General features: G+C 32.1%; 1 protein-coding gene across 15 annotated transcripts in view; it reads right to left on the bottom strand.

The window, feature by feature from the left end:
• Positions 1–21,527, bottom strand: part of ADGRL2 (adhesion G protein-coupled receptor L2) — a 261,756-nt gene that overhangs the window by 18,949 nt on the left and 221,280 nt on the right. For 11 of the 15 annotated variants that reach the window (XM_073234184.1, XM_073234182.1, XM_073234180.1 and 8 more), the window contains 11 exons: positions 20,901–21,194; positions 20,228–20,331; positions 19,191–19,376; positions 18,338–18,376; positions 15,323–15,506; positions 6,587–6,712; positions 6,104–6,309; positions 4,838–5,011; positions 3,683–3,892; positions 2,558–2,778; positions 1,190–1,256 (listed from right to left, as the gene is read on the bottom strand). In XM_073234184.1, the coding sequence (XP_073090285.1) occupies positions 1,190–1,256; positions 2,558–2,778; positions 3,683–3,892; positions 4,838–5,011; positions 6,104–6,309; positions 6,587–6,712; positions 15,323–15,506; positions 18,338–18,376; positions 19,191–19,376; positions 20,228–20,331; positions 20,901–21,194 (1,811 nt within the window). The remainder of the gene's footprint in view (positions 1–1,189; positions 1,257–2,557; positions 2,779–3,682; positions 3,893–4,837; positions 5,012–6,103; positions 6,310–6,586; positions 6,713–15,322; positions 15,507–18,337; positions 18,377–19,190; positions 19,377–20,227; positions 20,332–20,900; positions 21,195–21,527) is intronic. The other 4 variants (XM_073234190.1, XM_073234185.1, XM_073234187.1 and 1 more) reach the window with 1 other exon arrangement.

The following is a 21,527-nucleotide window of genomic DNA, read 5'->3' as shown; positions in this document are numbered from 1 at the left end:
GAATAATTTTGATGAGCAATCAGCCTCCCTAGGAACACTTGAGAATGTTTTACTGGTTTGATTCATCCCAAATTTTCATTTTGCTTCCTATAGGTGTGTAAAGCAGTTCATTTTAATGACAAAAGTACATAAATTTGAAGTAGTTTTAAGTTTCCTTGAACTACTCAAATTTTTCTTTATTTTATGAAACACTAGTTAACCATTTAAATATCCCAAAATAAACTCGGTCACTTTTTTTTAAAGAAAAAAATTCTTTAAAATTGACATAAAAATATATAGGCAATAAACTTGTTTACATTTCCTTTTCAATCTAATAATGGTCAATAACACCTATTTGTATTAACATAATGCTATATGTGAGTGAAAACTTTTAAATGCTAAAATCCAAATATTTTACCTATATTCTTTCATTCAGCTACATTTCAAATATTTAACTTACAGGAAGTTAAAAAAATACCACTATACATAATTTGTACCAAATTTTAAAATAACACTTCTTAAAAACCAATGATTTTATATGGTATTTTACATCTTAGAAAAGTTATTTTGTTTCTAGTGAATTTAATATTTATTAATCAAAGCTTAAATAATATGTTTCCTAAAAAGAATTTAGTACATGAACATTTATTTAAAAGGACTCAATTACTTTTTAATAATTGTGGAAATTAATAAATATGAAGCTAATGTTCTTTCATTTCTATACAACACTTATTTAATTCAAAAATGACATGCAGGCTCGGTACAGGGCTAATATTATAGATTTTGGAGACACAGCTTCCTGAGCTAAAACTCTTAGCAAAAACTTCACTACTCGAAAACAAAATGATATATATATATATATATATATATATATATAGTTCTTCTCTAATTACCAAACTAATTTCAAATCATGCTATCTTAACATGGCTTACACGTATTTTTTAGATTGACATGACATTTTGGCAAACTAAACTAAAAATGAAAAAATTACATTTTAGGGGACAAGAGGATTTTCAGAAATGGTACTAATTAGCAAGTGCATAAAAGCTCTCAATAATGTATAGTATTTAAAATATACTATATAATTTTATCCTGTGAACTAACATGCTTTTAAATTTTGAATTAATACATTACCAATAAATGAATTTCCTGTTTCAATAGCACTGCTAAAGCAAGAAGCTCAAAATGAAAGGATTATAAAGTTGCTTACCAGAATGATGAAGGTTACAGGTCCAATGAAACTCCATATAAAATAGTTATCAACATGAAGCCAGCAACTATTATGAAAAGAAAAGAATATGTATTAAGTAGTTTCAATAGGTCCCGAACATCAAAATACACTTTTAAAAACCTAACAACAAAAGCTACCTTTTCTTTTTTAACAAAAACTACCTTTATATTTGCCTTTGAAAATTCATTTATCCTGAGCAAGAACAATTTTAATATATCTGAGTTGACCTTAAATAGTAATTTACTTCAACCTGTTATTTCAGGTTTTAAATTTGATGAAGGCATACATAATTATGCTTGCATGAGGTAAAAAAGTAAACATCACTACACTCCAGGCCCTAATTATTAAGATATCTGACTTTAGTAAGAAAAACCTAACATTTAATATTCTAAATTGTCTCAAAACTTTAAAAATCATGCTCAAAATCTACCTTTTAGATATATATCTGAAAAATAACAAAAATGTTCAGATGTATGTTTGTTACAAAACTGCACAGCATAAATATAATACCTCAATTGGGAATGGATGAATACCAGGAAAAAAAAAAATCAAAGCACAGCAGTCTAACAGTGTTAGAGTAAATGATGCATAAACTTATTAAGACAGATTTTACTTAGTGGTTCATTTTTCATATAACATTGAATCCCCACTGAATTTATTTTATTTGTCTTTTATCATCTGTACAGTCAAAAAGCTTTCTTTATTCCAAAGAATCTTTATATAACTAATTTTATCAAAGGGAAAAAAAAACAGGATTGGAAGGGAAATTCATGCCTCTGGCTAATAAAATCCTTAGAAACACGGCCATGTCTACCTTCTGTCATTTTCCATAAATATCTGTATTTTTATAAATGAAAGAGTGACTTATTTTGATTCTTTAAAACTGCCTTATAAAATATTATCAAAGTAAAACATATGGGATGGAATGTGTTACTGTCACAATGCAGACTGAGATTTAGCTAGAGGGTTGGCTACACAGAGCTAATGAAGCATTAGCTTAAAAACTGAGTAGTTAAACCTGTCAGATGCTTTAAGCTCAGAAGAATTTTTATGTAATATATTTCTAAGGCCAAACCAAAAAGTTATTTACTTTTTCAATTTATTTCAGGTCAATCTTTTGTGTTAAGAACAAAGTCCGTAATTTAGAATCTGCCTCAACAGAGTATGAATCTTCTGAACTTAGAAAATTACAAAAGACTTGATTGTAATTTGTGCACGGCATGCCGATTCTCTTACCAATAAAGCTTTCAGATGCTATTTTAGTCTGTCAGGGGCCCTCACTGACAGCTAACAGGCTTTAAAAAATTATTCACTTGAAAAACACTCAGGTCACTTGCAATTACTTACGCTTTCTCTGTTCCATAGCTCTTATAGTCAATAGCAGCTGAAACTCCAACTACTGTGGCAGGAAACAAGTAACCAGCAACATAGTAATATTTCTTCCTTGAATATTCACTTTCAAAAACTTCAACTAACATTAGGTAGAGTTGCACACCTTCTAAGCACATCCAAGCAAAAGCAGCCAAAAAGAAAAAGTGCAGAAGTCCTGCAAATATTGGGCATGCAATCTATTAAAAAAAAGAAAAAACACAAAGAGAACATATGAATACAAACAGCCCAATACAAAACTGTAAAATATTCACTGGCAGTACTCACATTATCTTTAAAACATATCATCATTTAGAGTAAACTACTGCTTGTTTAAATTTTTTTTTGTAAGTGGAAACAAGTTATAAACACTGCCAAATTTGAAGAGTTTAATGCTTATAAGGTATGAGAGGTGTGTTAGAAATTGCATCCCCGTAAGATGTAACTATTTTTACCGAAATTAAGTGCAAGAAAACAGATCTTAATTTGTCTTCTAGGATTATCCATTTTTAAACCTGAATATTCTTATAGATAATTTTCATCTTAACTCTTTAGAACAGTTGTTCCCAAATACATTATTTCTAATTTTTCTAAAACAAAGTTTTGAAAATTGGCTTTAATGACAAATACCCCAAAGCTCTAATTACCTAACATTGTTTTCCTGTCACATGCGGAGCATTCTTAAATTCATCGCAGTGCAGAGGAACATAGGGTGAAGCATTAACTAATTATTAAGTTCTGTTTCCGAGACACTGAGACCTCATGATGAATAAATTGCTCAGAATATAAAGGAAAAATCATTTATGACTATGTAAGTAGAATGAAAATTGTAAAACTAGGATTTTTTCATTTCAGTATCCCCAGCATTTTTCTATTCAAATTGCACCCCAGAAAAATGCAACTATACCTTGATACAAGAAATGAATTAACTCATAATAATATTAGTAATTGGACTGTCTTTTTATTTATTACAAATTATCCTCCAATATTGCCATGTCATTTATATTAATTTACAAGGTCAAATGTTAATATTGGCATCATGTGTGGACTCACATCTGTTATAATTTTCAGACATATAAGTCAATAAATTGAAGGGGTGCTTACCATGTATTTTGTCTTATCAATGCCTATTAGGAAAATAAATTCAGCAATGAAAAGGTTGATACAAAGGTTCTTGTGAATAGTATTACGGTCGCTCTGTAGACCACGGAAAAAGCAGAAGGTAAAGATGCAGATAGCCAGGCAAACAAGGGAAATGACAATTCCCACCCAGGTGATGACTGTAAGGAGTAATTCATGAACTCCATTTTTGTACTGAAAATTAAAAAAATAGAAGGATCATTAGTATTTCTGTACTACATCAACTAAAAGGTAAAACAGCTTTCGCGTGGGACAGCTCATCTTTTAATACTCTCTGAATATTCATGTGTGTTCAAACAGGACTCAGGATTAAAATGAAATTTTGATCATATAACAGACTTCAATATTGTCATTTTCTTAACTTTAATGTACAAAGAATGACCTACAAAAGTGGAAGATTTTACCTAGAAAAGATAATAATGCAAAAGCCCAATTATTTCAAAATAATGATTGAAGTACCTACATAAAAATATAGAAAATATTTATATAATAGAATGAAGGACACATAGTTATGATTAAAAATGATTGACATTTTAATGAATTTCCTGGCTAACACATAAGTTTAATTTTCCCCTTGGGTTTTTATATTTATATACTAAGAGTCAAGTACATAACAGATCTGAGTGTTTTCATGCTGTATTTCTTAAAATGTTTTTATCTTCAGGCTATCATTCTTTTATTCACAAGAAGAAATACTATGAAACATTCCAGAAGTCATTTACAATTTTGTACAGTGTGCAAAGTATGTTTGTTATGAAACAAAAGGAAAATCGTAAAATGAGACTCAAATATTCAAGCTGGGGAGGCATATTAAACTTTAGAGATGTCTCTTTCGTTTGACCTATTGCTGTTCATTTTTAAAATATCCAACTGTCTGTGGCAGTCACCTACCCTAAAGAGAACAACTTGGAACAAGTCTGTAAACCATGTGATTTTGAGAAGCAACAATAAATATACTGCCCAAGACTTCTAAAATATATGGACAGTAAAGAAACAATTAGAAATCCACATTACTTTGTTTGCTTTTAGTTACGATAAGCACCCAAAGAAAGGACTATTCCACAAGCTGTTTTGAATCTCTGAGGTTTTATTCTGCTAATTAGAAGTGCAAATACTTACTGCAATTTCCCTGTGGGCCATGAGAATTGCAAAATTGGTTAGGTGGCTGCATGCACACGTTGTACGAGTTTTATTAGTGTCAACCAGCTTGCAGCCCTGGGTAGACCAATATCCCATCATAGTTCTCTCTGAGTAGTTCCAGAAGGAGCAGTTTGCATTGAAATAATTGTCAGGCTGGGAAATAAAATGACAAGATAAAATTAGGATTTTATACTCTAAGATGGCAATAGCAATTGTTTAATATGTGTAAAAGGTAATTTAGATTAAACTTTGCATGTTTCGGACTATAAAGTTTTTCATCAGCAAAATTGTAGACTATGTTATACAAAGCAGATATCTAACTTAAAAGGGACTTTATAGTCCGAAACACTCTAAAGTATACTCTAAATTACCAAAGACCCATTTTACACAATTAGAATTTCCATCTTATGATTTTACATACCGATGGTACATTAGAATCATTTTTTCCCCTTTTCTGACAAAATTAGAACAATAAATTTGTTCCAAGAAAATTCTGTAAGAATCAAGAGCTTTAAAATACATTTTATATTTTGGGCCTAGTTTTATTCTAAGTGACACGTTAGTGATGTCAAGGTTTTTAAAAGAATGAATCAACTGCATCAGATACAGGAGAATAGCCTCACAAATCTATTTCTCTTTTCCAGTTCTGGAGATCCACTTTCCTATCTGTGGCAACTTATTCACTCTGCTTGTAACAACAGGCAGAATCCTGAAGGCTACCTTCCAACACAGTGTAATCATTTAAACTAACTTGCATTACAAGGCTCAGTAGAAGAATCATCTCTCTTAAATCCTAGATTTTTAAAAACACAATACTTGATAATTGTGTCAAATATGATCAGTAAAATCAAAAAAGAAAAGAAATAAAAGATCTACCACACTAAAAAAAAGCAGTCCTAATGATTAATTTTCAGTTATCCTGCTACTAAGGTAAGAGTTAATTTTAATTCTAAAACAAATTACAGGCATTTGCATTTTCCTGTTGATTACTGAATTAGCTTTCATTAAGAATACACTTAAGTTCTAATAATCACTGAACCAGGCTCATTTAATTTTATGTTCACAGACTTAAATAAATTTGTGTCTCTGACCTAGTCCAACATTTGAAATTCAAATGGAAAGGCCTTTTCTTTCCTGTCTGCCATCAACCCGTTTCCCTTCTCCCGATCTCTAGCATTTCAGGTTTGCTTTCCTTTCTCACTGGATTTAAAGCTGGCACTACCTTCATTAGCATACATAACTTACATCAATGTGTGGCAGGGTAAAAAGCACAGGATCTGTCAGGTATACTCGGCTGGATTCTTTATTGATTGAAACGGAAATGACGTGGGAATTCACTGCAATGGTGCTATTCCGACCAATAAAATCAGCACCCAGTTTTATGGTTGCATTTTCTGTACTGAGGAACTGTCCCAAACTCCGGTAAATGATGAACACCAACTTTGCAAGTCCTAGGAAGGTAAAAATAGTCATATGACTTTAAAGGAAATATGCTTACAATAAAATAAGATACATGATAAAATCAGAATAAAATGAAAAAAAACCCTCCTTATGGAATCTTTATTTAGATCAAGTTTATTGAGAATGAGTAAATCATTATTTTAAATCTGCTTTTAAATGTTAAGCTGTATTTGTTATTAGGAATCAAATACTCAGAATTTTAGAATTAATAGGTTTAACTGAAGAAAAAGCCTGTCAATTTTCTTTTAAGACTCTGTTCCATCTTACCATTCCTGCTGTTCTGTTTGACAGTATTTGCAGAGAGTTGGATTGAGCTGCCTGCTCCTTTGATGCCCAGAGGAAATTTGAAGTCTTGGACCTGTCCTTCTGTGCTGAGTACTGCAACTTCCAGAACTGGATGAGGCAAAGGATAAAGGAAGAGGAAAAAAAAAAATTTAACTTTAATCTACAAAGAGGTAAAGATAATCACATGGAAACCACTGTTCCTTTTCTACTTCTATATTTCAACAAAATCATGAAAAAATTACTAAATACTCTAATAGGTCTTAAACTTTGACTACTCTTAAAACTTCTGCATAATCATTTTAACATTTTCTTCATAGTTTTGTATCTTCTGTCAAGAATGAATTCCAGACTTTTAGCCTTTGAACAAACATAAACAGTGTATGAACTCACAGTACACTGCTTTCAAAGCTCCTCGTATCAGATTCATGTGTGGGGGTAGGGGGCTGGGGAAAGAAGAGTGACAAAACATTTAAACCACCAACCAAAAAAAAATTTTTTTTCAAATAATTTTTTTTTTGCTTTCTTTATGTTAAGTAACTTTTCAAAGACCATTACTTGGCAATAATAAAACTAAATTAGAAAGCATAAATTTTAATGACTTTATTGTGTGTATTTCTAAATACAACACATTTTAATACATAAGATTACATAGGTCAACTTTCAAATAATAGGTTTTCTCTGATTCTAAAAGTAGTGAGACCAACATAGCATATTTATGAGAAAATGTCTGCCATTATCTTAAAACTTCCCTTAATTCTCATTAGTAACCATCAACTGTTATATGTTTAAATTGGGCAAAATAGGCCCTATGTGCCAAATCTAGCCTGTCACCTGCTTTTGTAAATAAAGTTTGATTGCAAAATATTCATTTACACACTATCTAAGGCTGCTTTGGTGCCACAATGCCAGTTAAGTATTTGTGACTTAGACCACAAGGCTGGCAAAGCCTAAAATATTTACTATTTGGACCTTTATAATAAGTATAAGTTTTCCAACTACTACAGTATATAATCCAAAGTTAAAAAATTCAAATGAAGTTACAAAATTGGTAAAAATGTAAGGAAAACAAAACAATACATAACATTGGAAACATCTATCTGATAAATAAGACCAATGTTGTTTAATTTTGTTTCAAAAATATAATAGTTAACATTTCAACATAAATGCTGTCTACTGTAATTCCAATAAAGACTGCAATACTATACATCAATATTCACTTAATTTTTAAAAAGAGTGGGGAAGTAATTTTGTTTCTACTAAAGTCAACTATTCTAGATTAATAATTAGAATGTCACTTTATTAATGAGAATCATAAAATTTTCATTAATTTCAGATACTTGAATTTAAGAAATACTATACTCTTGATAATTCAATAAAGCTCATACACTTTTCTCTGAAGTTCAACCTCTCTATCCTTGCATAGCTATTTTTATACTTAGACATATGTGTATATGTGTTTGTACATACACACACAGACACACAGAGATATGAATTCACCTACCTTTTTTTTTTTTTACAAAAATGGGCTTATATCATTATAGAGTGACTCTATGTCACTATTTTAAAAAATCTTTTGCAACTTTGTTCTGTAAAATACATACATATTTAGCTGTAAATATGAAATCGTAACATAGGGAGATTTTTATCCCTCACAGCTTATCCTCAGTAAACCATGAGATCACATGTCAAGCACCTAAAATACAAGTTTATGATGAGACTCATATAACTCCTTGAATTGTATCAGCTGCAAAAGCAGCTTGAGATACTTATTTTACTGATTCATGCTTAGAAAGATTAAGCAGGTGAGTAAGTAGATGTCTCCTCCCCTCATATCAGATTCCATGTGTGTGGGTAAGGGCCTGGGCACGGAGGAGAGTAACAAAATATAAATCTAATGTATAACTCTCTCTTCCTTACATTCTCTGGATTATTAATTATTCTTAAAACGGTAGGGTGAAAAAGAAAATCCTTTCAGTTTTCATGAAATGTTACAAATACAGATAAACATGTACAAAGAGTTAATTCCATTCAATATTAATTTATCAAACTTTAATTTCATTCAACATATATTACTTGTTAGTTTAAAAATCACTCTATAGTGAGAAAAATAAAAATTTGTTTTAATTTTTAAGAAACCAGGATCATTAATACAGATCTCAGTAGACAATCAATGATCAACTTTATACAAATATATAAATTTAAAAACAGACCAAAGGGAAAATTTCATACAGACATAAAACTGACTAAAATAAATGGAATAACTCAATCATTCATGACAATTAAAAAAGATGAACTGATAGACACTGAATCTTACACAAAACTGCTCCAGAAAATAGAAAAGGAATGCTCTCCAACTTATTTCACAAGACCTGTATAATCTTAAGGCATAAAGGAGCACAAAAAATAAATTACATGATATTCGCACTTATTAAAAGGATGCAAAAATAATAACATATACACACTTAAAGTATAACATTCTAGCAAGTAAGTTTAAGTCAAAAAGCCATATATATTCAATGCAGTAGAAATTAATGCATTAGAAAATCACAAAATTAAGAATGTAAATAAGAAAAACGTATTAACAGGAAAGAATTACAGTAAATTTCAACACCCATTCAATATTAAAAAAATCTGTACAAAGTAACAGGAATAAAAAATCCTTGCCAAGACAAAGGTCTTGTTATCAGATAAGGGTTATCTATCTAAATCTAAAGCAACAGTGGTAGACAACTCCAGAAGTATTCCTTTTAAAGTCAAGATGGTCCCTAATGACAGGTTTTATTTTGCATTGTACTAAAAGACCCTGCTATCACAGTAATTCAAGAAAAACAAAATGTGTGAAGACTGGAAGGAAAAGGCAAACTGTTATTATTTAAAGAAAACATAACTATAGAGTAATTGAGGGAGATCTCTATATTCTTTCAAAAGTAGAAGACTTTAAGCAAGGCTGCAATCAACATAACTGTCTTCCTCTATACTAAACCAACAATTAGAACACATAAGTTAAAAAAGAGATCCTATTTACAATTTAAACAAATAGTGTAAGTTACCTAGGAATAAATTAGAAAATAAGTGCAAGATACTAATGGGAAAAGTAAAGAACTTCATTAGACTTAACAGTAAATGGAGAATTATATTATTGTCTATGGAAAAACTCAACAGGTAAATTTGTGACACTTCCTTCAAAATCATATAAACTCAACCTCATTCTAATGAAAATTCCAATAAGATGTTTTGAGTGTGTTGAACTTGACAAACTGGTTTTAAATCATGTGGAAGAGACATGCCAAAAGCAGCCAAGGTAATTAATTCTTCATGGTGCAGGGATGAAAGAACTCGCCAGATATTAATATTATTGAAACAAAAACAAAAGCAACAATATATAACATACAGTCCTAACACATAGAGAAACTTGTACGACAGAGATATCACAAGAAACCACGGGGAAAGGAATGGATTATGCACTGAAAGTATTGAAATAACTGATGATCCATATGGAAAATAAATAAGTTCCTTCCCTCATATCATAAACAAAAATAAATTTTGGATGAAAGGCAGTACCGTGAAAAGGCAAAGCCTTACCGTTTCTAATATAGTAGATCTTTGTAACTGCAAAGTAGAGAAAATTTTCTTGAGGATACCAAAAAAGGAAAATATTTTTTAAACGAGATCCCCAAATACCAATCCTAAAAGAATAGACTGGTAAATTTGATTTCATATCTGTACATGTCTGCAGAGCAAAGTTTTAAAAAAAAATTTAATTAATGCTAACAAATAAATTAAGGATGACAGTTACCCCTCCTTCTTGATCTGGTCAGAAAGGAGGGAACCAGGGAACTTATACATTATCTGTAACTACCTATTTCCCAAAACTGAGTGAGTATGTAAAATATTAAGATGTGGCTCAGTTGGGTACTGGAACACAGATACTTATGATATTCTCTGTACTTTCTGTATGTTTGAAGTAATGCAGTTGACCCTTGAGCAATATGGGTTTAAACTGCACAGATACAGTTATACATGATTTTTTTCAATAAAAATATTGGAAGATTTTTGGAGATTTGTGACAACTTTGAAAAAACTCATAGACAAACTATATAGTCTAGAAATAATGAGAAAAATTAAAAGATAAGTATGTCAGTACTGTATTATGAATATGACTGTAATAATCAATGCCATACAGATTTTATAATGATTCATTCATTATTATATAGGCTAGGCTACTGTGAAGTAACTGTATCTATTATACTAGGCTACCAGAAAGCACACATTTGCTGTTTCTTCACTATTAAAGCATGAATTGTTATGCCTGTAAATTAACATTGAATTTGTTTTTCACGTGATCTTTCGTTTTTGACATCTAGTGTTAGTAAATATAACACCTACTGTTTGTATCATATAGACAATATTGATGTAGGTAGTGACAGATAATTCATCTTATAAATAGATGATGTAAGCTTATAGTATCAGTAGGTACAGTACTATAAAGGGATTTTCTCTTATGATTTTCTTAGTAACATTTTTCTCTAGCTTATGTTAATGTGAATATACCATGTGTAACACATATAAACATGCAAAAAGTGTTGAGTTATGGCTTATGTTATAAGTAAGGCTTCCAATCAACACTAGGCTATCATTAGTCATTAAGTTTTTGGGGAGTCAAAAGTTATACATGGACTTTGGACTGAACTGGAATTGGGGGATCAGCACCCCTAACCCCCACCTGTTCAAGTCAAATGTATATGACTTGTTCAATAGATTACACAAGAGTGAATACACTTGATTCATAGGAGAGCACCCAGAGTCCCACTCATAGCAAATGCTGCAGATAGGATTTTAAAATATTTCTCTGTCCTTCTATTTTTCAAATTCATCACAGAGTAGTGGCTGCAATAAGAAGAATGGGAAAGAACAGTAAGAGAGTATACAGGGAAAACTATGACCTCTGCCAGGAGATCTGCAACATTCTAGGCTCCAACAGCCTGAGTCCCAGGGTAAAAATGACACCATGCAGAGCTAAGGCCAAGCCTCGCTGGTGACACAGTGAGAATAATCCTTTGTTGTGAGCCACTGTGACTTTGGGGTTTTTGTTACTGCAATAAAACTAAGCCTACACTGATGGATACAATTATGCTGGCTGCTAAAGCTATTGGGAAAATAAATGATAGGGAATTTTATAATGAATGGATTAGGCTCATAATACCTAGACCACCCAATCAATCATAAGATCACAAAGAAAGAAAACCAAACATATGGATTGTTCATATGATGCAACAGAAAGTTTTTGGGGAGAAAAAGAAATGTAAACGTGATCTGATCAAGCCTCTAGATATTGGTAGATATCCATCACAGCAAAATGATATAGTGGAGATGAAATAAACCAAATCAGAATGTGAGAAATTTCACAGCACAAATTTTCACTTGATTTCTCCAACAAAAAGATTTTTATAAATCTAAGAGAGACCTGAATGATGCATCAATCAAAAGTATGACAAGGACTGGTTTTTACCTGGGTTAAAACACCTTAAGTATTAACATATTTACAAAATCATGTATATTTAAACACATTTTTATCTTTTTAAGTGTGACAATAGCATTATGAGGTTCTTTAAAAAAAGTATAGGATACATACTAATTTTAGGTATTTACAGTAACAATTATATAATGTTAGGATTTGCTTTAAAATAATATCTTGGTAAGAGGAATAAGTGAAACAGGATTAGCTAAGATACTGCTGAAGCTGGGTAATTAGTATTTTTATCAAAATTTAAAACTTTTGCTCCTCTCAAAATATCATTAAGAAAATAAAAAGAAAAGTTACATACTAAGGGAAAATATATACCCACAGCACATATATCCAACAAAAGAGTTTTACCAGGAATATATAAAAAATCTTTTTTTCTTATTAATTAGAAGACAAACAACCCAATTTAAAAATGGGTAATATATGAATAGACACTTCATAAAAAGATATATGAATGGTCTATAAGCAAATGAACAGCTGAAGAGTTAACAGGAAAATGTGGCTTAACAATCATGCAAATGCAAACTAAAATCAAAATGAGATGACACTGCAAACCACTAAAATGGCTAAAATTAAAGAGACTGACAATCCTAAATATTGGTGAGGCTATGAAGAAACTGGAACTCTCATTGCTGTTAGGAATATAAAATGGTACTACTACTTGGGAAAATAGCAGCTTTACTAAAATAGTCAAAAAGTGGCAACAATCTTATGTCTAACAAATGAGAAACTATATGAAGAGTGGTGTGTTCTTACAATGGAATAGCACTCAGCAACAAAAAGGAATGAAATACTGATGCTCACATAACACAAGATGAATCTCAAAACATTATCCTGCATAAAATAAGCAAGATCAAGAGTATGTATTGTATGATTGCACTGAACTGAAGGTCTAGAAAAAGCAAAACTAAACCATAGTGACAGAAAACAATCAGTGGTTGCCTGGGGCTGAGGGTATGAGATCAACTGCAGAAGAGAATAATGGACACTTTTGAGGTGACATAATTGACATGCTACTAGTAATATGGATGTGCATTTGTCAAAACTCACCTAATTCTACATTTAAAACAGTTCACTTAAAATACTTCCAATTGTATCATCAAAGTATACACTTACAATACCTCAAAGCTGACTTTAAAAAGCTATGCTCAGGGAAAATTATAACAGATATAATTATACCATTTTTATGAGGTCATGTATTATAAGGGTAAATCAATAAATTTAAACTAAGGATTCAAGGAGAAATCACTAAGGAGGAAAAGCAAATTGTCATAACCTAACATATTGTAGGCATGCCCTAAATTTAGATAAGAGCTTTAGGAGAGTGAGGACATAAAGGGATAATGGGCTATTTCAGTCCTCATATCTAAAAAAGAGAGCAAGTCCTAAGAAAAAGGTGAATGTTTACCTCATTCTAAAATCACAGGTATTTCTCACAACATTTTTTTAATCTTAGAAATAGAAAAGACATTAAAATATGTAAAAATGATTTTCTTACTGATAATGATATACGCATATGGTAAGTTCACAGCATTATTTTTGAGAATTCAGTAAAATGTCTACTACATTCTACAAGAAACTCCATCCAGAAAGTTCTTTTTTTAATTAATAAATGAAAAAAAAGTATTTATAATAATCTTTTAGAACTCATATTCCTGGACATTTAAGGTTTCAAACTGTGTCTTGAACTCGGATAAAAATATCTTGGACATTTAATGACAGTATGTTCTCTGCATATGTGAGGATGAGAGCACAGAATGTCAGCCTGGCCCATCCAATTTTCTTGTACACTTGGAAGGGCCCTAAGAAGGAAATTTCAGGTTTTTTACTTTTTTGAGTTTAAAATAGTCTTTAGAAGATTTTGCAAACTACACTGAGGTCACAACAGGCCACTTCAAATAATACTTTCTATGATTCATTCTCTATTATGATCAAGTCTATGTTCTTTTACCTTTACAGGTAACATCTGAGAACTGTTCAATGTGTATCTTAGGAATTTTATGAGACTAGCAAATAAATTAACCTCATATATAATGAAAGCTTTAGACAAAAAGGGGCAGTTTTATTCATTTTGTATTGCTACTATGGTATCATTTTCCTTATAACTGGTATCACAGATCAAGGCTAGCCAAATGACACATTTTGCAGATATTGAGTTATTTACCATTCCAAAACCTCAGAGTAAATAAGAACATATGATTTTAATAACACTTTATTTCTTTCTAAAAATACAGTTATTTAAAATAAACTCATTTTTAAATTTAAATTCAGTCATCGTAATCTGTCTATTTCTTCTATACACCTTTCTTTTCTGCATTTTTAAATACAAAGTTCCATGATTTAGGCAGGCAAAGTTAGACAGTAAGATACAGCACCTCAGATAGCAAGACTTTATTCAGTATCTTTTGGTGGATGAACAGTCTGTTTCCTTTTGGGGTTTTCTACATTTATGCTAGGGAAACCTTTTTCCTTTACTAAGGAATACTATAAAGTTCATCTAAGCTCAACTTCAGTCAACAATCAATAATTCTAAGTAAGTCAAGCCTAAAATAATATAATTTTACTGCATTTGCTATATTTCTTTTGAAAGAAATATCATCATTAGTGAATTCCTCTCATTACCAGCATTTAAATTCTAAATTGCGCTTCAAAGCTATCTGCAACTATTATGCAATTTATGAAGCATGGATATTCTGCATTATGGGAGATGTAGTTCACTGGCTACATTTTCACCTGAAGGTATTCGTGTTTACTATAAACATTTGGCTCAAATTCTGTGTACTAAAATATTTGATTAGGAGAACATATTCCAAAAAGTTAATTTAAATTCCTTAGTAACATATTATATAAAAAGGAAAAGCATTTGCCACAGTTCTGTAGCAAGCAATTTCATTACTTAAGGAATCCATATTCTAGTATTTAAGTACCCTACCGCTTTTTTCCTTTAATGATTTTTCAGTTGGAAAAAAAAAAAGTCCACATAAAATGAACTTTCCAAAGATACAGGATAGATCTTGGCTTTTATATTAATTTTATGACTAAAATCAATAGTATCTCTTGTTAACAAACAACTATAATTTGACAAAAGAGAGGTTTGGCACTGGGAAATAACTCCACAGATTCAGAACACAAACATCATTCTCTTAAACATCTATCTTCTAGACAAAACTAAACCTGACAATAGATTCACTTACCAATATTTTCTGTGGGCATGGAGACCCTGGTCGGTTCTACAAGATTGTCAGCGAGGACAAAAGCACCTTCTTCCAATGTATCAAGTAACATTGTTGCTGTATGAGCTTGCTCAGAAGAATTCATGTGTTTCCATGATTCCAAAGCTTCAGGTCTCAGAAGGTTGTCCACTGTGTCAACAATTGCCTGAATCCATTAGAAAACTATCATTAGGTTTGACTGTTTCTAGCAACAAGGTGATCTTCAATCACTGACCAGTGACAATTATAATATTTATCTGTCATGATGATTTACTCTTATTTCAAGATGGAAGAACACCTAGACAACATACACCTGGCCAACTTGAAATACACGTCACCATTTCAAAACAAAACTAGCTGAAGATTGTAGTTTTGATTATAAGTGATTATAATTTGATTATACAGAGTAAGTGTAAAAAGCTGGCTTGCTTCTATTTATCTAATCATATCTCAACTGTTGAAGAAAAATACAACCAGCGTCAGCTCTTAACTTGAGGCCTTACTCTTACATCCATAGTCCATCCTCCTTATAATCTCAAGACCTGAATATTCTAAATAGAAAACACTGATGTCTTTGGAAAGGCCAAGTATTAACCTTGAAATCCAAACTGTATGGTTTTTTGGAAACTGCACTAAAATAATAATCAAAACTGAGCCTTAGAACATTGTCTACTTATTGCCTTCAGAAAAAACCAAGATGACTTCAAAATTTATAAATTATCTTTGGACATTTTTTACTCTTCCAATTCCCTGTCCAGCTAAAAAACACTTGACAGTATACCTTACTTCATAAACAATATGTTTTTAAAGGAATAAAGAGAATAAAGTATTTAAAACCTGCATTAATAACAATGAAAACAGGCAGAACAAATTCTCCATCAACAACCAAGTTGTAAATATTCATATATTTAGTTTTAGTTTATTATCATGCAAAAATAACATTAAATAAAAATATAACCCAGTCATTTAAGCAATTAAAGGCAGGTGTTTGTATTGATATTTACTATAACTGTACACTGACCATGGCTCTATGGCTTGGATAGCTGGAATCTATCCTATTTACCTAGTTTATTTATTTACTCAGTCACATTCACCTAGTCATCATGTGTCATTAGACTCATATATAAACTGTTTTGATCTATCATCAGTCACTGAGAAAAAAGAACATACATTGTAACAAAGAACAACAATAATTGCTAGTTTGAGTTACTATATTGAAATGAGCAGGGGGAAAACTTGTTTGAAGCTACTGTCAGGCTAAGATTAATTAGCTTAATCCATCTTAATATCCTTGTTCTGTCTGCCTTGTGAGCCACCACGACCTTCCTGGCAGGTGGAAGATACTTCGAGTGGCATTAAAGGCTTTTCTCTCTCTCTAATGGGAGATAGAATAGTCAAAATGCTCACACTGATACTGCTGCAGCCGTTAACTAGAGTGGAACAGAAATTGGTCTGCTGAGGCCAGATTCATTAGTCACCAAGAAATACAGACTGGAGCCTCTAATCTAAGTTACAAATGAATCCTCTGTCACAGAGTGGGAACTCACTTCATTTGCATAGTGTAAGTCAGCTTCTGATTTCTAAGTTAAGGGGTTTTATTAGTCTTAACTGAACAGAGAAGCTCATTTGAGACATACTGAAAATGATGCTGGTCAAAAATTAAGGTCATGCCCAAATTTACTATGTATACACATAACTCACTGATGGCATGCTTTTATTAATTTGAAACACTCCTTATTTTTTACCATTTGTACTTTTCTAGAAGAATCAAAGATGATCATTAGCCTAATCATGTTCCTATAGTCTCTTCCTACCAAAGGAAAAAAACTATTCTTTTCCCACTGAGATTTATGTCCTGGGCAACAAACCAATTATTACATTTCACACATTAACTAACACCTTAAGGTGAACTGAAATTTTCAGTATGACAAATACTACACACTTCAGCAGTGATTTCTTTGCCCCCATTAAGCAGGCTAAAAAGGACTTTCAGAATATTTCTACCAAAGAAGAGACTTTCCCACCACCTTTTCTGGAAAGTTCAGGTCCACAACATATATTACTAGCTGTTGAGATGATGTTCTTTTTTTTTTGACTTGACAACCAAAATTGAAGTCATGACTTTTGAGAAACCTCTATTGTACAAAACTACAAAGTTTTTTTGTTGTCATATGTATATGGACTAATTCTTCAAGGTTTGATTTACTAGAGATATTGACCCCAGATGAGTAAGGTTGGGAAATAACTATCCCCACTGTTTCTAACAGTGACAGAATAGAACAAAATGGAATCTGGTATTGTTAACTTTGATCTATCACACAGAACTAGCATGGCATAATTCTACTGCTAGCCTCAGCATGTTTCCTACTGGATATACCAGGAAGAAAAATCGACTGGAGTGGACAAGGGTTCTGAGCCAAACAGTGGATTTCTGTTCCTATTAGCCTGATAAAAACCAACATATAACATGTATCATTAGCACTGTCACATTATTTATATTGCATTTCTAGTAACCCATTCCTATATCAACCTGAGTCTAGAAACAAATTCTAAAGTTTTTAGGACAAAGCTTATTTTATTTAAGAGTACACCACAGAGATAAGAAAGCAGTGACTTCATGCACATACATTATGACTATACAGTCTTTGATATGATAAACTGCCAAGAATATATCATAGCTGTTTTACTCAAGTTGCTTTTTAATCCCAAGATGACAACAGGAAACAAAGAGACTGTATGATTACTTTCCAATTCAGAGGACATTTCATTAAAATTCATGTACATTTGGATGAATGGAAAAAATAGCAAAAATTATAAAAATATATTATTTGCTTCTTCTGAGAGTAATATACCTGTGAAAAGCCAACATTTGCACAGCTGATATGGGGCACATTGTATAATTATCAAAGACTGAAATACATTGGATCATGCAGCAAGATGATAAAGCGTGGCGGGTAGCTGAAGGGAGAAAGCAGGGTGACAGCACAGGAGAGATACCTTAAGGTAAGCCCTGCATGTCTTCTCTCGTTTTTGGAGCTTTTTAGTAAAAGAAAAGAAAATCAAAGGTTAGATTTTATCTGCTGAAATTGAGGAAAGAAGAAATCCTCAAAACTTAAACTAGTGTTCCTGAACTCAACAGTTTATTATGACTGCAGTCCTCTGGATTTTTGTGAAACTACAATGACTGCCAAATTTGCAATTTTATGGTTGTTAGTTGTATTTTACTAAGTATATTAATCTAAAGCATCTTGAAAAATCTAGAGGCAAAATATATGGTTAAAAGGAAGAAAATGTCTATTTTTTTAACCCTATCAAGCCCTATTAGTCACAGATTTGGAGTTCATATGAATCCCACATACTTATTTTGTAGTATGGTTAAATAACTATCAAATTTTTGTCATATTAGGAAAAATCAGTAACACCAATGTACTATACTCATAGAGAGGGAAACTTGTTCTTCTAAAACTTACAAATGAAACAATATTTTAGCAGTGAACATTCCTATACATGCCACTATTTTGCTGCAACCATTCAACTTGAATGTATTAGCATACCCAGCATATGGGTTGCATAACACATATCTCATCAAGTGCAGATACTGTATTTTCTAAAGTGGGTGTACCAACCACAATCAGGCAGATTAAGTCTGCCACCAGGTAATTAACATCTTTTTTAATGGCCACATTGCAACTTTCTCAACTGTAATTCTTTCTTGGGAAATGAACCAAACTAGAAGTTTCGTTTCTAAGTTTATGTCGAGGGTGAAGAGGTTTGGCAGTCAAATGTTAGAAGAATAAAGAGCTGCCATACAAAATGTCTAATTGAAAAATAACGGGAAATTTCCACCTACCTTGTTATAACTCCGTCCAGCTGAATCCTTTTCACTAGGCTTCAGTTCCTGCAGCTGTGCATCAAGGATGTCCACCAACTGCTCCATCAGTCTCACTGAAGAACTAACATCCCCAGCAAACACCGGCCCTTTGGTATGTTTAGCCAGTTCATTGGCAAGACTAGCAGCGTTTTCTCCACTTCTGATCTGAAAAGACAATTTATATGGTCTCAGTAAGACTTATTCTGTCTGCAGCTTCTTGTTCTTCTGAGTATCTTTAGTGTAGGGAAAAAAATATTCACAGATATATCAAAATATGCAACTGTGACCATTAACTTTCTCTTCATTTCAGATGACTAAAGGTTCTTAGATATGCAACACACAAAAGAAATTTCTAACCAGACATTTAAAAAAAAAACAAAAGAGAGAACCAGTTATCCTGTAAATTTTTTTTTCAGATAGTTCTCTTATTACTCTGGAACCATTTTAAACTGCTATTTAAAAATCTTATTTATTTATTCCAATAACTCAGAAATTCAAACCAGAATGCAATCAGTATGATACTGAGGGTTATCATCAACTATTTGCATTGCAGAAAGGTAGATAGGGAAGAAGAAACTAAAATGTCACTGCATTACACTATAATATTAAAATTACTAATGCCTTTCAAAGTCATTTTTACTTATTCTATTACAGTCATCTGCGATATAAACATCTGCTTGCATTCGGTGGATTCAGTTGCAAACTTAATGATATTTCACTTATTAGGTCAATGCACTATTTGTCTTACAAAACATCAAAAGAAACAGAACAAACTAAATATGAATGAAATTAAGCAAGTATGTACTCATTAAAAAGCTTAACAGAGAAAACAGCATGCCCCCAAACATATGTAACTTTGAATAAATAGTTTATAGACAAAACTATGCATAATTTTTTATTTTTATACTAAACAAAGAGCAATGAAGCTGGGTCTAACATGCAAAGCTAAATTATTTATGTTAGACGATAAAGCCCTTAATCACCAATGTGTATCATATTAAAAGGTTCCAACTAACCTTCTGAGCCAGCTGATTTACCCAGTGTGAGGTACAGTTGCTAAGATCGGGGCCCTTAGGGTTCCATGTTCCAGTGGAAACCATGCAGAGATATGAAGCAGTTCCTACAACAGATGTAGAAAACAACAGTGAAATTGAAACCATTTTTCTGCATGCATTCGGGAATTCAGCTATGATGATGCTACCCTGCATGTTAAATTTTGAATAAACACTAATGTTAAGTGGGTTGACAATAACTGACAAAATGTAGGGTAAAGTAGAGATTATGAACAGCAAATATAAAGTCAGCATAGAAATATCAGACATTTACAGCAAACCAACAAACAGCCCTTGATTTTCTTGGGACTCATCCAATATGATACTTATAATGAGAAAGGCAGCTGTAAGGAAGCCTCATTGGAGTCCACAGGCACAAATGTCAGGTTTGACCTAGGTCTTTAGGAGGGAGAGGTAATTCAGTGCTTGATCTTAAATGATTTTTACAGTTTAAAGACTTTTCAAGTGTCTACAGCCGCTATATTACCAAAGTAACAAAAATTTTTCAATGTTAGTTGTCATAAAGGACTCTCTTTCCCCAAGAGAAAGAGAGCTTAATTCAGCTTAATTAATTTCCAGCTTAATTCAGAACATATTTATTAAATGTAATGTATATTTAGTGTTTTACAAGATATACCTCTTGTTCCCTTGGGACATGGTCGTTCAACCATCATTCCCCTTTGTGTCTGAGGCCACCTTATCCCCCTCGCGTCTAATGCTTCGCAGAATCTCTCTGGCAGGGGAAAAATATTTGTTACAGGAGGAATTTTGGTTGTAGAAACTGCTGGAGGTGGTTTTGTCCCTCTGCTTCCTTCCTGTGATCCAGCTACAGTTGTGCTCATGGGGCCTTTTTGTGAAGTAGTGCTTGTGGTTGATACTGTGGTTTTGAACAGCTCAGCTGAAGAAGTTACTGTCACAGCTGTAGTAGGCACTATGGAAAGAAGATGAGTTTGTTACTCTCAAACACACACTCACACTCATATATAGGCACACATGTGAATGTGTGCATGCACACACACGCAAAACCCCTCCCATCCAACTGTCATGAGAATTACTGAGAACATCAGTAGGATAGGAAGAAGAATAAAATTTACTCGTATTTATTCATATTGTTGGCTGAGCAATGGTAGTTTAAGTTTTACTATAGATTTTGCTATGACTTTAATTCCATTAGGTTTATTTCTGAAATGTTTCCTAACACAGTTTAAATATATTTCACCCTATATCATCTAACAGGAAATGGAGGAGAGTTTTATATAAAGTT

This window comes from Manis javanica, chromosome 4 (genome assembly GCF_040802235.1).
Source record: "Manis javanica isolate MJ-LG chromosome 4, MJ_LKY, whole genome shotgun sequence".
In the NCBI taxonomy this organism is placed as follows: domain Eukaryota; kingdom Metazoa; phylum Chordata; class Mammalia; order Pholidota; family Manidae; genus Manis; species Manis javanica.
The sequence above is the reverse complement of the archived record's forward strand: the minus strand, read 5'-3'. Positions and strand labels throughout refer to the sequence as shown.